Source organism: Arvicanthis niloticus, chromosome 7 (genome assembly GCF_011762505.2).
Source record: "Arvicanthis niloticus isolate mArvNil1 chromosome 7, mArvNil1.pat.X, whole genome shotgun sequence".
In the NCBI taxonomy this organism is placed as follows: Eukaryota; Metazoa; Chordata; class Mammalia; order Rodentia; family Muridae; genus Arvicanthis; species Arvicanthis niloticus.
In genome coordinates, this window is record NC_047664.1 from 39,819,265 (window position 1) to 39,838,778 (window position 19,514).

General features: G+C 52.3%; 1 protein-coding gene across 2 annotated transcripts in view; it reads left to right on the forward strand.

Annotated features, from left to right (window-relative positions):
- Dok7 (docking protein 7) overlaps window positions 1-15,006 on the forward strand; it is a 33,075-nt gene extending 18,069 nt beyond the window's left edge. For both annotated transcript variants that reach the window (XM_076938347.1, XM_034508795.2), the window contains exons 6-10: window positions 2,685-2,804; window positions 6,433-7,157; window positions 10,468-10,510; window positions 13,616-13,768; window positions 14,113-15,006. In XM_076938347.1, the coding sequence (XP_076794462.1) occupies window positions 2,685-2,804; window positions 6,433-7,157; window positions 10,468-10,510; window positions 13,616-13,768; window positions 14,113-14,243 (1,172 nt within the window). In that variant the 3' untranslated portion in view covers window positions 14,244-15,006. The remainder of the gene's footprint in view (window positions 1-2,684; window positions 2,805-6,432; window positions 7,158-10,467; window positions 10,511-13,615; window positions 13,769-14,112) is intronic.
- Window positions 15,007-19,514: the final 4,508 nt, after the last annotated feature.

The following is a 19,514-nucleotide window of genomic DNA, read 5'->3' on the forward strand; positions in this document are numbered from 1 at the left end:
GGGCTGGGCAGTAAGAGGCCCAAGACCCTGGAGATGGAGCAGAGAGAGCCTGGTCCTAGGTCACTAGCATGTGGGCAGCTGATCTGTCTCTGCAGCTAGGGGTCAGGACCAGGGTGTCTGAGCCTGGCACTTGGTCTAGGAGCTACTCTGTGAGGTTATCTGGTGGTGGTGGTGGGGGTTCAAAGTGTATTTGGTGTGGGCTCTATTGAACATGCCTCTAAGCCCACCATTAATCCCTGAAGTGGCCAAGGGCATCGTAGGCAGGTAGACTGCTAGAAATAAGGGCTCGTGGCCCTGACCCCGAGGGACCCAGAGCATATTCTGGCAGGCCCTGAGTTGGGGGGTCTCATGTGGATGGTTCTCAATCAGCACAGTGTCCAGGTGTGGCCACACATTGATGGACAAAGCTCCCATCTGCTGTGTCCTTACATGGTCATCCTGTCAGGGCAGGGGATACAGTTTCAAATGCTGAGACAAGTCCATGGGCACCAGGCCCTCTATGTCTGCCCACCCCTAGAGCAGCCAGTGAGATAGCTGCTAGAAAGCCTGAGGCCTTCCCTGTGGTCAGAGAGCTCCTGCTGCCCAGGAGTCTAGGCAATGTGGCGTCGCCCCCTGCTGGTAGCTTTTTACATTGCAGCTGCAGATGTGCAATGTGAAGGGGCAGAATGTCAGGGTATCCAGGGACCATGCTTTTCTCCCAAAGGCACACATTTTTAGAGGTTTCTTGGAGCATATTCACTCCACAACTCACCCTGGTGTGTGTGCCACTGTTGAGGCGCCTGGGATCAGGACCTGGATTTTCAGGGTACCCACTCTCCTGCTTGTTTTATAAATGGCTCTGGGTGAAGGGAATATTAGACACAGCACTGGGCAGAGGAAGGCACAGATGGCTCATCTTGGAAATGAGTTTTACCCTAATACAGGTAGGGGGTGGGCTGTGCCCAGATAGGGCCATTGGTGACTGTTGGGGCATTCCAGACCTGCCCCACAGCTGCCCCTGTCAAATCAGCTGGGACTGCTCAAAAACCTGCCTCTGCCAGGGCCTGGGTCTGCAGGAGTTGTACCTAGATGTCCTGCCTCGGTATCGGGGCCTTGGGTCACCCGGGCATGCTAACTGTGTAGATTATGGTCAGTGTCCAGCAAGGGCAGTTGTGGGGTCCTACAAAGTTGGCCCCATGCAGGGAGGGGTGTGAGAGGACAGGGCCTCTGGGGATGGTGTGACATTAAAGTCCCACAGCTATGGGAGGCTCCTAGGATGCACACTTTCCAGTGGCGCCCCACTCTGGGTTTGCTGGTGTGCTATTGTGTGGCCTCTCTGTGATCAGAACCATCAAGGCCTCAGTCTTCAACATGAGGACTCAGAACCTAGACGGGGCAGCTGGGAAGGGCAGGGTCAAGGATTCTGGAAACTCCTGCTCTGAGGACAGCATTCTGATGTTTTAGTGGCCCTTTCTAACTGGAGGCAGGGGGAGGGACTACTGCACGAGGCTTGGCATTCAGAGCTCAGGAAGCCCACGGCAGCATGTGTCCATCATAGAAGCCACCCTCTGGGCTCTCTGGGGCCACCTGTGCTCCAAGGTATTTCTGAAGTAAGGAGGGATGCTTCTGTGAGCTTAAGGGGGTGGCAGAGTCTTCCCTACAAGGTAGATTTTCTATGTGGCAGTGGCTGTGCAGGGGACATACACAGGGCTAGAGGAGCAGGTCCCCACTGCATGCAGCCTGGCTGCCTCTCAGCCAGATGTCGGCATTGTCAAGAGTCCTGGATAAACAGTGTGGATGTGGGCAAGGAGGACCTTGCATGAGCACCCCAGCAGAGACACAGCGTGCGTGGGGAGGACAGGGGGCAATCTTCTTGCTGTCACTTATGGTGGTTTGATTCAGGGATGACAGATGGTGAGGGGCCCAGGACTCTCAGGCAGTGACAGAAATATAGAAGCATTTCATTTAGACCAAAGTGGGGGGAGTAATGGTGTGTTGAGCCAAGCAAACCTCTTCTGGATCAGGGGAGCTGTGGGATTGAGGAGGTGCTGTTACCAGGGAGGTTACCCTGCTGAGGGTGGGGATAGTGGTCTGGTTATCTTAGTGGGGGTTGTTGCAGCGACAGGGACCCAGGCTAGGCATATATGGGCCTCTCCTCAGGGATGAGAACCCAGGCTGGAGATTAACCACAGATAAACACCTGTGCTGGACAGATAGGGGACCCACTGCAAGGAGAGAGACTCAGGCCAGGCAGTTCGAGGGCGTGTCCACAGGAATAGGAACATGGGCTAGGCAGACACAGAGACCTGGGCTTAGCATCTAGGGAGCCAGAGAGGCTGGTTTAGGTATCCTGTATTTGATGCTTAGCTGCTAGGCAAAGGCATGGGACAGGGCTGGGCCTGCTAGGGGCTAGTTCAGAATGCCTTGACTGAAGGTTCTGTACTCCCCAGGTGTTCTGGTGGTGCAGAGGTGAAATGCAGGGGTGATTCAGGGTTGGTGTGCAGGGTGAGGTACAGGGTAAGGTTCATGGGTGGTGTGCAGGGGTGGTGTGCAAGGTGAGGTGCAGGGTGAAGTGTAGGGGTAGTGTGCAGGGTGAGGTGCAGGGGTGGTGTGCAGGGTGAAGTGCAGGGGTGGTGTGCAGGGGTGGTGTGCAGGGGTGGCGTGCAGGGGTGATTGTTGCCTCACTGATCCTTTTCTCTGCACAGACCCGAGTTCTGGGGGACCCTCAGCCTCAGAAGAGCGTGTTGCCCAGGAAGCACTGGAAGCCCTGCAGCTAGAGAAGAGGCTTAGCCTGCTGTCACACTCTGGCCGGCCAGGCAGTGGAGGTAGAGTCAGTGGTTAGTCTTGTCCTGGCTGCAGGGACCTCTCGCTAAGTAGTGTCCTCCCCACTCCACTCTGGGCTGTGCAGCAATCCATCTGCATGGACTGTTGGGGTCCCCTTGTGTCCACACTCATGACCCTTCTGACCTGTGCATGTAGCTGTCATCCATCTCAGTCATGACTTTTCCTCTTGTTCACTCATTCTTCATCCACCCATCCATCATCTACCTATTATCCATCATCCATCTCTCCATTATCCATCCATGCATTATCCATGTACCAACCATGCTTCTATCTGTCCATCCATCATCCATCCATCATCCATTCATTATTCATCATCCAACCACCTATCCACACCCATCCATACATCCATCCATTCATGTATCCATCATCCATCCATCATCCATCTATTCATTCATCATTTATCATCATCCATGCACCCATCTATTCATTCATCCTCATCCATCATCCATTCATTATCTATCCATCCATGTATCATCTATCCATTCATCCATGCTTCTTTCTGTCTATCCATCATCCATCCATCATCTATCATCCATCCATCCATCCATCCATCCATCATTCATTCATTCATCTATCATCCATCCATCCATTCATCATCCATCCATCTATCCATCCATCCATCATCCATCCATCATCCATCATCCATCCATCTATCCATCCATCCATCCATCATCCATCCATCATCCATTCATCCATCATCCATCTATCATCCATCATCCATATATCATCCATCCATCATCCATCTATCCATCATTCATCCATCTATCCATCATTCATCCATTATCCATCTATCCATCCATCATCCATCCATCCATCATCCATCCATCCTCCATCCATCCATCCATCCATCATCCATCCATTCATCCATCCATCTATTTATCCATCCATCCATCATCCATCCATAATCCATCATCCATCCATCATCCATCATCCATCCATCCATCATCCATCATCCATCATCCATCCATCCATCATCCATCCATCCATCATCCATCCATCCATCATCCATCCATCATCCATCATCCATCCATCCATCATCCATCCATCCATCCATCATCCATCCATCCATCATCCATCCATCATCCATCATCCATCCATCCATCATCCATCATCCATCATCCATCCATCCATCCATCCATCATCCATCCATTCATCCATCCATCTATTTATCATCCATCCATCATCCATCCATAATCCATCATCCATCCATCATCCATCCATCATCCATCCATCATCCATCATCCATCCATCCATCATCCATCATCCATCCATCCATCCATCCATCCATCATCCATCCATTCATCCATCCATCTATTTATCCATCCATCCATCATCCATCCATAATCCATCATCCATCCATCATCCATCCATCATCCATCATCCATCCATCCATCATCCATCCATCCATCCATCTATCCATCCATCATCCATCCATTCATCCATCCATCTATTTATCCATCCATCCATCATCCATCCATCCATCCATCCTCCATCATCCATCCATCCATCCATCCATCATCCATCCATTCATCCATCCATCTATTTATCCATCCATCCATCATCCATCCATAATCCATCATCCATCCATCATCCATCCATCATCCATCCATCATCCATCCATCATCCATCATCCATCCATCCATCATCCATCATCCATCATCCATCATCCATCCATAATCCATCCATCATCCATCCATTCATCCATCCATCTATTTATCATCCATCCATCATCCATCCATAATCCATCATCCATCCATCATCCATCCATCATCCATCCATCATCCATCATCCATCCATCCATCATCCATCATCCATCCATCCATCCATCCATCATCCATCCATTCATCCATCCATCTATTTATCCATCCATCCATCATCCATCCATAATCCATCATCCGTCCATCATCCATCCATCATCCATCATCCATCCATCCATCATCCATCATCCATCCATCCATCATCCATCCATCCATCATCCATCCATCATCCATCCATCATCCATCATCCATCCATCCATCATCCATCCATCCATCCATCTATCCATCCATCATCCATCCATTCATCCATCCATCTATTTATCCATCCATCCATCATCCATCCATCCATCCATCCATCCATCATCCATCCATTCATCCATCCATCTATTTATCCATCCATCCATCATCCATCCATAATCCATCATCCATCCATCATCCATCCATCATCCATCCATCATCCATCCATCATCCATCATCCATACATCATCCATACATCATCCATCTATCATCATCCATCCATTCATCCATCCATCTATTTATCCATCCATCTATCATCCATCCATCCATCATTCATCCATCATTCATCCATCATCCATCTATCCATCCATCATCCATCTATCCATCATCCATCCATCCTCCATCCATTCATCCATCATCCATCCATCCACCCATCATCCATCCATCCATCATTCCTCCTGCTCATTCATTCATTTTTTCATCCATCCACTTAGCCACTCATTGCTCCCATCCCTACTCATTTTTTCTTCTCCCTCCTATTCATTCGTTTAGTCTTCTTTTATTCATTCATACACTAACCATGTGGCTTAGGCAAGCCCCAAGCCTTCTGTGATTTAGTTTTACCATTTTTCTGTCAAGCTGCTCAGGGGCCAACAGAGCTGGCTTCCCGGGAGCAGAGGCCCTTCTACAGCTACTGTCAGTGGGAACATGGATGGAAGCCCAGCTAGGGGCAGCTGTGGCTGAGGGATGGAGGCTGGCTTGGTAGATGGACTGTACCAGGTCTTCCTAGGCCAGAGAAGTACTGTTTGGTGCCTGTCCCCATTCCCAGGGGTACACAGCGGGGCAATGGCCCTCTCCTCTCCCAACCCCTCTCTCTAGAAGTAGGGGTTCTCAAGCCTGCAATAAGCTTTCTTATCTCCTTGGAAGGTTTGTGTCTGGTGTCTTACTCAGGAAGCCCTGCAATCTAGGCTGGGCAAACTGAGAGGAAAAGCAAAGGTGGCATGTTATTTTCCATGCACACAGGGTGAAGCAAGGTAGTCCTGACGGGATGGGAGGGTGGTGGACAGAATCTGATCCCAGGCATGTTCTTGTCCTCAAATGCTCATAGTCCCCATGACGAGAGGAGACAGTGATGGGGTCAGAGGAAAGGGCAGGCTGGATGGGGCAGTCTGCTGTGTGAGCATATTGGGATGATGAAGGAGGGTGGTTTGCCCCAGGCATTGGCTGGGCTAGAAGGTGGCCAAGAAGGTAGTCACAGTAGTTGGGCTAGGAGGGATGGGGGGGGGGATCTCAGGAGCTAGGTCACAGATTCACAGCACAAAGGGGCTGTCAGGGGAACTGTAGAGGAGAGGGTGGAGTCCAGGTGGAGAGGCTCAGACTGGGACCAAGGAAGTGACTGTCGGGGGTGGGGTGGGGGGAATAGAAGCTCTAAAAAGGCTGGCATTGAAAGTGGCAGGGGCTGGATGAGTAAGGGGCTGTCCTACAGACTCTGGCCTGCTGCTCCAGCTTCCAGATGTAGGGGCGAGGAAGAAGTGGGCTGCCATAGCATGCTAACTAGAGACCACTCCTCACCTGCTTGGACCCCACAGCAGCCTCAGTTTCTGCTTTGTCTCAGGGGATGACCGAAGTCTATCCAGTTCCTCTTCCGAGGCCAGCCACTCAGACATCAGCGCCAGCAGCCGGCTCACTGCGTGGCCAGAGCAGTCCTCATCCTCAGCCAGCACATCACAAGAAGGACCAGGGCTGGTGGCTGCCCAGGGCCCAGGAGAAGCCATGCTGGGAGCCTCAAGGCCACCCCTCAAGCCTCTGCGGCCTCGGCAGTTACAGGAAGTTGGACGCCAGAGCTCCTCTGACAGTGGCATAGCCACAGGCAGCCACTCTTCCTACTCTGGCAGCTTCTCATCCTATGCTGGCAGCAACCTGGACGTGTGGAGGGCCGGAGAGGAATTCGGTTCTCTACTCAGCCTGCCTCCTGGAGCCAGCGCACCTGAGCCCAGACTGTGTGCCTGCCCACCTGGGGCAGCCGAGTACCAGGTGCCCACTTCATTGCGACACCACTATGACACACCTCGAAGCCTGCTCCAGGCCCCCAGAGACCCAAGCTCGGCTTCTCAGGGCAGCTCTGACCACAGTTCAGCCACAGACTTGGGTGGTCAGGCACCCACGGGGCGTCCCTCCAGTTGGCTGGGAACTCAGCGACGGGGACAGGCAACGGAAGGCCCAGGCAGTGAAGCTGCGTTGCCCAGTCCATCCCCTGGCGAGTCCTGGGAAGCAGGCAGCCCCCATGCAGGGCCACCTCCAGCTTTCTTTTTGTCATGTTCAATCTGTGGCGGACTCAAGGTAAAGCCCCCTCCCTGAGATAGCATGACCGTGGCTGCCAAGAGCTGGATATGGCCTTCTAGACAGGGGAGGAGGGCCCTAGCCTCTTTGCAGAGGAGGTGCTCTGTGCTGTTTTAAGAAGCCACCAAAACTGTAGCAAGGGCCTCAGGGGCAGGGTGACAAACTGGGCTGTCCTCCCCCAGGTGGGCACCATGGCTGCCAGTGCTGGAGGCAGGTCAGGTTGAGGTCAGGAGAGCCCCTGATCCAGCCTTTCCAGGATTTTCTCACCCCTGGATCAGGCAGAAGGCTGTCATGCCCATGGGCTCCTGCTATCTATTGCACTGCTGGGGGCCGAAGATCTCCATGGCTGGGGTCAGTTCTCAGTGACAAGGCGTGGCTTGGTCCACTGCCCTCTTCCTGGATAATTGACCCTCTGTCATTGGTCATTTCTGCAGTATACAGACACACTTCCTATTCAAAATCAAATCTCCCACGGCTCCTCCAGACTCCCTAGTCTGTGAGCCGGCAGCTCTGTGTATGTAGCCCACAGATCGGGCACAGTCTGTATGTGATCGATTTTACAAGTCACCCTGTGGCTCCCACAGGTGGGATCGGTGTCCCATCCCACGGGGAGGAAACTGACGCTCAGGAGGCTCCATGACTTGCAGGGTCTGTGACATTGACCCCAACCCCTGCACTGCAGATCAGTCTGCTCCTGGGCCCCCGGAGGGCTCTGAGAAGTGAGCTGCCTGCCAGAAGTGTGCAACATCCCCAGAGGCTGAGTTTGCCCAGGGTCCTGATCAGTTTGCTGGAGGGTCTCTTGCAGAACCTTTCAGTAGTGTTCCCCTGTGTGCCTCCTTGCTGGGACCAGGAAGCTGGTGGCCAGGACCAGGTGGAAGAAATAAGGAGGGCTCTGACCCTGCCCACAGGTCACCTGGCTTTGTGCTTGGGTGTCTACAGGCTGAGTGCTCCCTTGCACAGATCAGAGGTGCTCCACTTCCTCGTGTCAGAGGGTTGGTGTGGCTGTGCCCACCTCTCATGCGTCCTCTCCATTGGCACCTACAGTTCCAATCTGGCAGGCCAACTCACCTGTAAATGCCTCGACCTGTACCTGCATTGCGGCCAACCATGTTGCTCTATTGCGTTTTTAAAATCTGTTTGTAATACATTCTCAGACTGGAAATAAAGTTATCTTTTCTTACTGCCTTGCCTTGTTCCATTTGGCCCACCTCCCCAGTGGGGCCTGGCCCTCAGCCTGAGGTCTGAGTGTTGTGGTTGTGGGAAAGAGGACCCAGTGGCTTTGGGTAGCCCCTGGGGCTGAAGACACGGTGTGGAGGCGGGGAGGGGCATATAGCCATATAGTGTTTTATCTTCCCATGCTGGGCTTGCTCTGAGCTCAGTCTCACCCAACCCCTAACCCAACCCAACCCATTTCATTTTCCCTGTTCAGAGAGTGCTCCAGGGAGCAGCCTGCCTTTTTCCATTCGTGCAGGTAGCCCTGCTGGAAGTTGGGAGCCTGGCTCCCCCAAGCTTCTGTGTAGGGAAGAGCAGGGTTTGGAACTTGGCCACATTCACTATCCACTAACTGGGTGGCTCTGCAAGTCACCATACCTCTGGGAGCCTCAGTTTCCTCCTCGGTCGACGGGAAATCGTCTCACCTCATGGGCTGGCCTGAATACTTTTACAAGTATTCTTGTAAAAGGTCTGAGATTGCAGATCCTGGGACCAAGGAGCCAGCGGTTGGTTAGCCAGAGGGGCAGGCAGTGCCCTGGCCTGAGCCCTTTGTTCTCTGTACTTAGCTGTCTGTACTTCCAAAGGTCCTTCCTGCAGCAGGAAAGAGGGACACCCAGGTGGTCAGCTCTGGAAAGGTCGAATCCATGCTGTTGCAGCTTGGATGTCCATCTGCTACCTGAGAAAAGCTGGCCTGGGCCCTGAACCTGGGTGGGGATTGGCCTAGGATTGAAGTCAGGAAGAAAGGAAGCACCATGACACACTGAGAGAAGGCGGAAAGTCCCCGGGGAAGGCCATTCCAGACTCTTCTCCTGTCCAGTCCATCCCTCGAGACATATAAATAGGCCCCAGCAGTTTGCACACACATAGGTAGTGAGGGCTCTATCTTCAACCATGCTGTCACCAGCCATGACCCTTCTAAGGTCAGGGGTCTGGAGGGGGTAGACCCTGGCCTCAGACCTCCCTCCTCACACACAGCCTACCGGAGGGTCTAAGCTGAATGTTTTTCTTGTCCCATTGTGGTCTGCCCATGCCTAGGGTCTAGTGTTGATCTTGCAGCCATGGCCCTCCCTGAGCAGATGCCCTGTGTGGGGACCACCGTTGAGGATTTGGCCTTTTGTTTAGTGACAAAATACACCCTCAGAGGCCTGTATATGGTTGGCTCTAGGGTGTCCAACTCTCATCCTGGGGACTCTGACACCTCTTTGAGTCCCCAAGGCTGCACTGGACTGTTATAAATGGTGGTGTAGTTAGATCTGCATGCTCTGCCCAGAAGCATCCTCACCTGTACCCTGGGCATGTGACCGTCACTCTCAAAGCTTGCCTGAACAGTGTTGGCTGTTGAGTTCATCCTTTTTTCCCCTCATCATGAGGTTCCACTACCAAGTTGCTCCTTCAGAGTCACTGGGATTGGGTGACTCTGTGGTTACCTGCTCTGACGGGTCCTTTCATAGCAGGTGCTTGTGATGTTTGGAACCCTGGGCTGTCAACCTCTACTTTCTCCCAGCTGATGTGGGGAGGTGTGTGCATGAGAGGGTGACTGTGCCCAACTGTGGTCCTCTCCATCCTCCTGGGCAGCTACTCTAAGTTCTTTCCTTAGAAGAGAACTGTTCTGTCTACTCTCCAGTCAGGCTCTGTCTAAAGTAGAGGCCTGGGACTCTTTCCAGGGTTGGGGGGCTGTTTGTCTCACCTGTGGGCTCCCAGGAGGGCTCTGTAAGGCATGGGACAGCAGGCCAGGGACAGAGAGTGAACTCTGTGGTCACTGTGGGCTATGTGGTTATGCTGTTCTACAATCATGTGCTTCTCAGGTGAGGGGCAGTGGGGTCTAGCTGAACCATAAGCTAGAAGGGAGTAGTCTGGACACCCTTATTTATAAACTTCCTCAAAAGAACCCTGGCCTCAGCTGTCTCCTGGACTGTCAGGGCTATGAGGTTTAAGAACAAAGGGCTCTGGAGGAGGATGCTGTGTCCCTCCGGGTTACAGGTGGTCCAGATCCTCAGATCTATGTGATTTTTGGAGTTACCGTTCCATTTCTTGGGGCTCGGGATAGGGCAAAGGGTACGTGGGATGTACACACTGACCCATGTTGTCTTTGGTCTAGGTCACGGCTACTTCATCCCCTGGACTCACTGTGATGCATCCAGGTAGGCACCTGGCTTTGGACCCCAGCACTCAGGGTTTAGAGTTAAGGGGATATCCCTGTTGGATGGGGAAGGATGTGAACAGTGGGGTGACAGTGGCATTTGGGGAGTCTGGAAGAGGTGAGCAGGGGGAGGTGGTGACTTGAGGACAGATGAATGGTCAGGGACATGACTGGGTGGACAGAAGTGGACAGTGAATAGCCAGATCATGCTCTGTAGCTCAGGAGTGATTTGAAGGGTTAGGTCCAAGCCCTAAGTGTGTACCAGATAGCAAGGTACACAGGACAGGGTAACTGGCCCAGGGGTTTCAGCTTTTCAGGACGGGTTTGTGGAAGACGTGAGAACGTCAGAGGACTCAGCCAGGATGGGAGAGTCCTTGGAAGAAGCCTGGCTGTCAGCTGAGGAAAGCTGGAGAGGGTGGCAAGGGCAACCTGGGAGGACTGGGAGAAGCTATAGGACCTGGGTGGCTGGCCCTGGGCCAGGTGGCTGGATGCCAGAGATACCCCTCGCCTTGTCTCCTCATCAGTGGGTACCACAAATCCCTGGGTCTCTTTTTCAGAGCTGAGTTACCACCTTTGGAAGGCCCCGTAGGTAAGATTGGACCAAGAAGGCAGTGTGGTAGGAAGCAGTGGGTGGGGCCAAAGGCAGGCAGAGTACACACTGGCTAACAGGAGAGTCCCAGCCCTATTGGTGGCTGGGGTTTTATGTCTCGGTTGTTCAACCTGAATTCTGGGTTCATGTGGTGCCTTTGGTCCAGGGTCCTCCCTGACGTCACAGAGTAGCAGGGTTGGCCCTCACTGTTCAGGAATCTACCTCTGCTCACCACCTCACTAAGGCTGGCAGTATCTTACTTTGATATGGTGGATACTTCACCCCGGGATCAAAGGGGCAGAGATGGAGGAGGCACCACTTGAGGACAGGATCTCCTCCCTCTGAGGGCAAGGGTGGAATCACATGGGAGGTAGGACCTTGACTCTGATGAGGGACATGTGAATTTGCTCTGGACCAGACTTGGGCTGGAGACATGTCAGATTTTAGCAGGTGATCAGCCTGCAGCTGCAGGAAGGGAGCCGGCTAGGCAATATCTCATTGTCTGTTGTGTTCTACTTAAGTTATTTGAGTCCTATCTCCCTGAGTTTAGGCTTCAGGTTTCTCCTACTTCTTGTTCCTCTTGAACTCACCTGTCCAGACAATCTTGAAAAAAAAAAAATGGAGCCAATCCAAAGTGCCCAGACTTGGGAAACATGTTCAAGCCCACCAAGGCATGGAGCCTTGCCTGAACTCTCCCTTTTCTGCCTTCAAAGGCTCCATGCTGAGGTCTGGCCTCCAATCTCACTCTTAGACACTGGGGCTCCATCCAGACCGCCGCCAGAGCTTCCCTCTCATGCCCTCTCCTCCTTCCCTTAGCTATGTCCCTTTCCCTGCTTGCCAACCCAGTCCTGGGAAGGCCTGCTGGGGGCACTACCTTGCTGCCTGACAGGCAGTGCAGGCTGGTACTAGCTCTCCCTCCACCCTTCTGGCTGAACCTCCTTGGGGAGGTTTTCTTCTGTTGTGATGGATTCTCTGTGCTACAAATGCACCAGATTCTCAGAAATCCTTCGCCTCAGATCAGAGATTTCCTGGGGATTGAAAATGCTGAGCCTGCCTTTGCTTGCCAAGGGCTAAGACAGGATGTTCTGTGAGCAGGCAAAGCCAGCTCCCTGATTTGAGGCCAGTAAATGGACATCCCACGTGGCCCTGTGCAGTAGATGAACCTCACCATAGCTTGGACAGGATAGGACTTTAAGATCTCCAAGGACAAGCACTGTGTAGTAGGGGGTCTGCCCTGGAGTCTCCAAGGCTGGGGAATTGGAACAGAACTGCTCACTTGGTTCAGTGAGTAGTCAGTGTGCACCCTTACAACCCTGGGGGTCTCATCTGCCTGTACTGGCTGATGGATTTGTGACTTGGGAATTTGTGGCCTCTCTGTCTGTGAAGAGCAAATTGTTGCCACCTACCACCATAGCCATGTTGGCAGCAAGGATGGGGATGAAGGCGGGGGGTCCTAAGTGAAATCTTGAGGTGGAGCTGTGTCATGGTGGTCATGGCAGGGTGGTCAGGATCCCTGGGACAGAGAGGCAGAGTCAGGCCTCTCTCTGAATATGGGGTGCAGAGACAAGCTTTACCTGAGGGGCTTTCAATGTCCCCAATCTGAGCCCCAGTTCTGAATTGGATTCTGCAGTCTTGGCATGTGCGGGGACTTCACCAGCCCCTCAGGGTCTAGACTGCTAGTACTTGGAATCGAGGACAAAGGAGTGACTGTTTTTGACTAGTGCTCTGAAATGGCGCTTTGAGCTCTATCTATATGGTTGTCCCCCACCCATAGGGACAAAATTATGAGTGCCACCAGAGAAAGGTCCTGGCTTTGCCAACTGTGTGCAGGGTCCCTGGGCCTGCACGGAAGGGACTGGGGCCCATCCAAACTGTTCACTTAGCAGCAAGTCTACCATGAGTCCCACCTCCTGGGCATGGAGGTTCCCTTGCTCCTTGGATTATGTACACACTGCCCATCAACTGCTAGGATATGGGACAGGGGTAGGGATGAATTCTTAAAAGAGAATTCAACTGCTGAGGTATCCTGGAGGGTGGGGCGTTCATTTTGCTGGGGATACAGATGGGGATGCTGGCTTTGCTCCACCTACAGAGGGGTCCTGGTGGGAATTACCCAATCTGTTGGGGGTTACTCCAGCAGCAGCCTGCAGCAGGACAGAGAAGAGGGTCAGGCAGAGACAGCAAGGGATATGCTGGCCCTGGAGAGGCAGGAGAGGAGACATTGCACTCAAGAAGGTCCTTGGGAGGATATAAGATGAGATTTGAAGGGACAGAGAACAGGCCTTATGGGGTCCATAGGGGTGAGTGCCTGGATCAGGTAGCGGACAGTGTTTGAGTCCTAGGATCCCAGCACTGGCCCCAGTAGATATGGGAGAACTGGGGAGGGTCTCCAAGGTGAGGTGGAAGTGGGGGAGGGCATTGGCCCATGAGGGGTGGGGAAGCTCTGTCGAGTGACCTTTGGGAGTACCTTATACCTCCCAGCTATATCTCAGGGATTCAGAGACCATCTCTCCACAGGATCTCCAGGGCCCATGGCTGCTGACAGCCCCGGGCCTGAACGGCCATACAGCGAGACGCCCACGTATGTGAATATCCCCATCAGCCCCACTTCCAGACTGCAGCTGCACTACATGGACCTGGAGCTCTCGGGGGCCAGTGGGGGTGTGCGAGGTGGGTTACAACCTCAGGCCTCATAGGGTAGTTGTGATCTTAGCTTTGGGTCTGAGCCCCAGGTGCATCAGCCCTGGCTAGAGAGCCCTTCTTCAGAGCCTGTAAATGACCTTCCCAAACAGCCAAAACCTTCAGCTTCTGCCCCCCCCCCCCGCCTCCGCTCAGCCCCCAGAGCTGCTGCCCAAGTTCTGGCAGGATTGCTGGAGTGGGGATGGAAATGGATGAGTGCCCACTAGCTCTATCACCTGAGGCACCTGCAGAGAAGAGGGACCTGCAGGCTGGAGCAGGGGCAGCTGGGCTGGGGGATGTTCCTGTTGGGTCCACTCACTGTAGGGTGCTTTCAGGGGCCAGCACCTCCCGCTATGCCCAGATTGACATCGCAGCTACAGAGACAGCACATCGTGTTGGGGTCCAGCATGCACAGACTCGAGAGGAACGGTTGTCAGAGTTGGAGCAACGGAAGAAGGGGCCCTGAGGCTGCAGCTCAGGCTGGGGCTGGCTGGGCACCTGGCCAGCTGGACTGTCCAACATGGCCAGGCAGGCTGTTCCCTTTTGTGGATGATGGATGGCCTTTGGGGCTAGAGACCTTGTCTGCATACCCTGGTGGTCAGTAACTGAAGCTGAGTCTTGGCCTCCTGCTGCAGTGGAGGCTGTGGTTGGTTTTTGTGCTTTGGAATGAGTGGTCGTAGGCTCTGGGCCCATACCATATCAGTTCATTCCAATGTGCCAAAGGCGTGGAGCAGCCTCTTCTTTGTCAGCAGGGCCTCTTGCCTCACTGGTGGCCAAGACTTGACCTGAACAAGTTCTCCTAGGCCATGGGGCCACCAAGAGACCCATCACCAGGTATTGGTAGCCCCAGTGTCTGCCATAACAGCACTGCTAAGCCGCCTGGTGGAAGTCTTCCAGGCCTGGAATACAAGCTGTACTGCCCACCCTGGACAAGGTGACCATGATGATGGCTTGTATGAGCAGAGCACTCTGCACTGGTCTTGTACTCAGAGGGACCTGTGACTTGCCACTGCTGCACCACTGACTGGCTCTGCTGCTGGGACGCTGAAGCCTCCCTTACCTTCTCCTACAATGTCTCTCTTGAGCAAAGCTCTGTACCTTGGGATGAAGGCCATGGTGGGGACAGGGCTGTTCCCACTTTTCATCTTGTTGGGACTTACTCCAGCAGTTGGGTAAATGATTTTAAATCCCCACTGTTATATTTTTAACAATTTATATTATTTTCCAAAGCTGTGAGATCTTTCACATGTGATTTGTGCCCTGGATTGGATGGAAACATCTTGCTGCTGAGCCAAAGGGTTCAGAGATGGGCATGGATGGTGGTGCCAGGTTGGCATTTACAGATGTCCCTATCATTTGATATTTCCAGGACCGAGTTTCTAGGGTGACAGGTCTTCTGCCCTGCCTTAGCCCTGTGGGGAGAAGCTTTGGCAGGGACTCCTCCCAGAAACAAATCATATCATTTTCTCTTCTGCTTTTTTGCCTTCAAGGACTTCATTAGGAGTCCAGTTGTCTGTGGTTGCCTGCTTTGGGGGTGAGAAGAATCCTGTTCCTTCGAGGGCCCCGTGGTGTTGGCAGGTAGCTCATGCCAGTGTCTACTGGCTAGCCCAAGGGTGTCACTGCCTGATGACACAGCTCCTCGTATATAACTGTCTTGGGGAGAGTTAAAAGTTTAGGAACTGAGTGTGTATAGGGGGGTGGTCCATCAGTGATACCAGCTCATGAGAGGCTGAGGCAGAATGACTGCCAGGAATCTGAGGCCAGCCTGGTTGACTTGGTGTGTTTTGGAACAAACAGAACAAACAGAACAAACAGGAGAACTAGAGTTCAGATCCCCAGTGCTCACAAAAATGCAGGCGTGTGTGGTGGCCATTCTACCATCCCAGTACTTGGGAAACTTCCTCAGGGGAAGCTGGCTTGCAAGATATAGCAGAATTGGTGAATTCCAGGTTCAACCAGAGACTGTCACAAGTTGAGTACAATTAAGAAAGACATCCAGTATCGATTTGGGCCTCCACCTAAGTGGACACATGTGTGATTATGCAGCCTTCTCATATTTGCCCACACATATAAACACACACACACACACACACACACACACACACACACACACACACACACACCAGCATTTTTATTTTATATAAATGACATTCTAAGTAGGTGTTGCCTATCTCTCAGTACGCTGAGAAGCCATACCTCCACCCTTGCCCACCTGCCATCAACCATTGTGAGAAGCCATACTGCCATTGAGACCCAGCGTATCTGGTAGCGCAGTGTGCATGTGGACCTTGCTGGGTCCTAGGACATTATTGATGGGAGTGGAGGCTCAGGTGTCTTGTCCTGCCACAAGATGCTGCCCCCTAGTGGGTGGAGGCTGAGCAGGTGCACGTCTTTGGTTTTTGTCAGATTTTTATTCCTCATTTGTTGTCAAAGCCTGGAGGACTGGGTGGATGTGCCTGCTGCCATCGGGTGTGTCCCTCGTGATTAGAGGAACAGCAGATTCTCAGGCACTCCAACAGCTCCATGGCTAAGAATGGCCCTTCTGCATGTCCTGCTGGTATTTTTAACTTTCTTCCATTGGGCTGTTTCTTAAGACAACATAGATGGACACTTGTTAATGTTTGCCATCAGAGGTTGTTTGTTTGTTTTTGTTTTTTGTTTTCCGGAAGCAAGATAGGATCTCCTGTGGCTCGGGCCAGCCTCAGCTTTACCATGTAGCCAAGGAACTTCTGATCTTCCTGCATCTATCTTCCAAGGACTACAGGCTTACACCACCACACTCAGTTTATGTGGCTAGGGACCAAACCAGGGCTTCATGTGCGCTAAGCAAGCATACCACCTGCTCTGCCACACACCCAGCACCTAGATCTAGGAGACTTGTTGCTAAAGATAGCAACCCTGCCCAGCCTCCACTTTCAACTGTCTGAAGAGTTCGTGTTATTATGTCACTAGGTGAACATGTCCATCTCGTGGTCACCTGTTGATCTAGGTTCAACCCATCCATTTTTCACGTGGGCCATGAGGATGGTCCGTGACACCTGTGTGCACACATCCTGTGCTTGCTGCATGCAGCTTTGGTCATGTGACTGAGAACTCCAGGCCAGCAATGCCCAGCATCTCTACTCTTCCCTCCTGGCTAACCAAGGATGGGATTTCCTGTGACCCACTATTCATAACATGGTCAACACTGCTCTAGTTGTGTGGTCTCATCTCAGAATGTCCCAAATCAGGCTGTGACCATTTTTTTGTTGTTGGTTGTGGTGAGTCTCTTCTCCAAGCTTCTGAACTATCCCAGTGAAGTGCTGTTAGCTGCTGTTGTTATCACAGCCTTCAGGCACCTCTCCTGGGCTGGGTTCCATGTTTTCTTTCTTAAGCCTTTATCTTCCACAGCACCAGCAACTGAAGAAACGGTGCCTAACTGTTGCTTTGGCATCCATCTCTAGCGATTAATCCTGCCTTGCATTCAGCTGTGTTAGCTCAGCAGTGCCAAGACTCACACATTTAGATACTGTCCCAGCACGCAAGCACACCATACCTTATGCCTCTAACATTTCTGCTCAGTCAGGTTGCCTACAGCTAGGACTGCCAGGGTGAACTTGCTATGGCATTCTTGTCTTAGGACATGTATACATGGTAGTGCTAGTGTAGGTTGTATGGTAGAGTGGTGTGGCTTCACCACTGCACACTCCACTGTGTGTGTGTGTGCACGTGCATGCACATGCATACATATTCATACACAGCTGGAGACTGCACTCAGCCATCTCAGGGGAGCAGTATTCAGCAGCATCCCACTGGAAGAATCTGCATTTCCCCACCACCTGTACTAGCCAGCCACCCCTTCTCATGCTGCTGGCCATGCGGATATCTATACTGGTGAAGTCTATGTGATCCTTTTGCTCTTTAAAAAATAACCAGCTGGGCAGTTCTCTATGCAGTTTAGGTCAGCCATTTCTGATATACTACAAATATTTCCTTTTTGGATGTAAGATCTCATGTGCTCAGGATAACTTCAACTTCTCCTGCCTCCACTTCCCCAGTGCTGAGATTACAGGTGTGCATTACACCCAGTTCATGAGGTGCTGGCGACCGACCACAGGGCTCTGTGCTGCTAAATGGGTAATTTGCCAACGTCGCCCTAGCTCTTCATTTTCTGCTGACTTTCTTAGTGGAACCTTTACTGAGCAGATCCTCAATTCTGATAAAGTTCAACAAACTTTTGGTTTGCAAAGCCACCCTGGGCTCATGGGACCTTACCTTTGGGTTGGAAAAATAGGACACAGGTCATCTTTCCAGAACGAATGTTTTAAAAGACATTTTATTCATTGTGTGAACCCATGTGCCACAGCACACATGGCCAGAGGACAACTCGCACGAACCTGTTCTCCTTCACCGTATGGTGACTGATGACCTGCCGGCCTGGGGACTTTCGCTCACCTTTGCTAGGTCACCATGGCAGAGCACTGCTACTCAGAACCTCAAGGTTTGTAGCTTGAGGTTCCCTTGCTATGGGAGTCACTCAGGGAGGTTTGCAGGGTCTGGCCTCTGAGAGCTTAGTCAGGAGGGGCCCCTGACTGAGGTCAGCTCCAGAAGGAGGCAGCTCCCACACAGGTCATGTCACATGCGCTCCCTAACTCAGCTGTGGGCTCTATTACTCACACTGAGATGGTTCACTGGGCTGTGTACTGCTACAAACACATTTTACTTCAACGTGTCCACTTCCAAGCCCTAGAATGCAGCTACAACCTCTGGCTCTAGGGACGCAGACAAACAGTGAAGATGCGTCCAGTGGCCAGGCAGTCCCCCTGCAGTTGACTCTGAGCCTGGTGTCAGGGGCCCAGTGTCATCCCAGTGCCCTGGGCTGTGTGGCACAGGAGGCCTTGGTGGGTACCCGAGTATCTGTGTTGGGCTGAACCAGAAAGGCAGAACTGAGACCCTAGCAATAAGAATTTCTCCAGGCCTCAGACACTACTGAGGGCTCTGGGAAGATATTTACTAGTGCTGGGAGGGACACCCCAGCTGGTCTGGATGGTGGCAGACACAGCGTGGGTGAGGGAACCACACTGCCTGCTGTTCCTTGCTGCTGTTTTTTGCATGATGCCCTGGATGTTTGCCTATATATGAGCATCCACTTGTGTATAGGTATACATGAAGGTGTGTCCACACATCAAAATGAGAGTGCCTTTTCCCATCATGCTCCGCCTTTGCTTATTTGGCTGGGATAGCTAACCAGCTTGCCCTGGCTGTACTTTCTCTGCCTCTCAAGTGCTGGGACTACAGGCAAGTAACACGCCAAGGCTCTGCAGATCCAAACTGTAGACCTCAAGCTTGCAGGATGAGCATTCTATTCACGGAGCCTCTTTCCAGCTTTGATATTCTTATAGACATGGTTAACTGCGTACTCCTGATAGGCAGATCTCAGCTTCTGAGCTGAGATCCAGTAGCTAACAAACTCAATGGTCTGATCTTCCAGGACCAGCTGCTGGGTCAGACGAACTTTTGGCTACTCTGTGAGGGATCAGATAGTGACTCTGGATATAGAAGCCAAAGAATGTTCCCCTGCAGGCTTTCACTTCTGCCATCTTTGTCCTGAAATCCCTTGATTTAAAACTGCCTGGGGTTGGACCTAGAGGGGAGGAGACTAGTCTTCCCCTTCCCTCACATCTGTAACTTAATTTGTCATGGTGCCACCTTTGGCTCAATGGACCCATCCCGAGATACCAGGCAAGGACTAGATGGC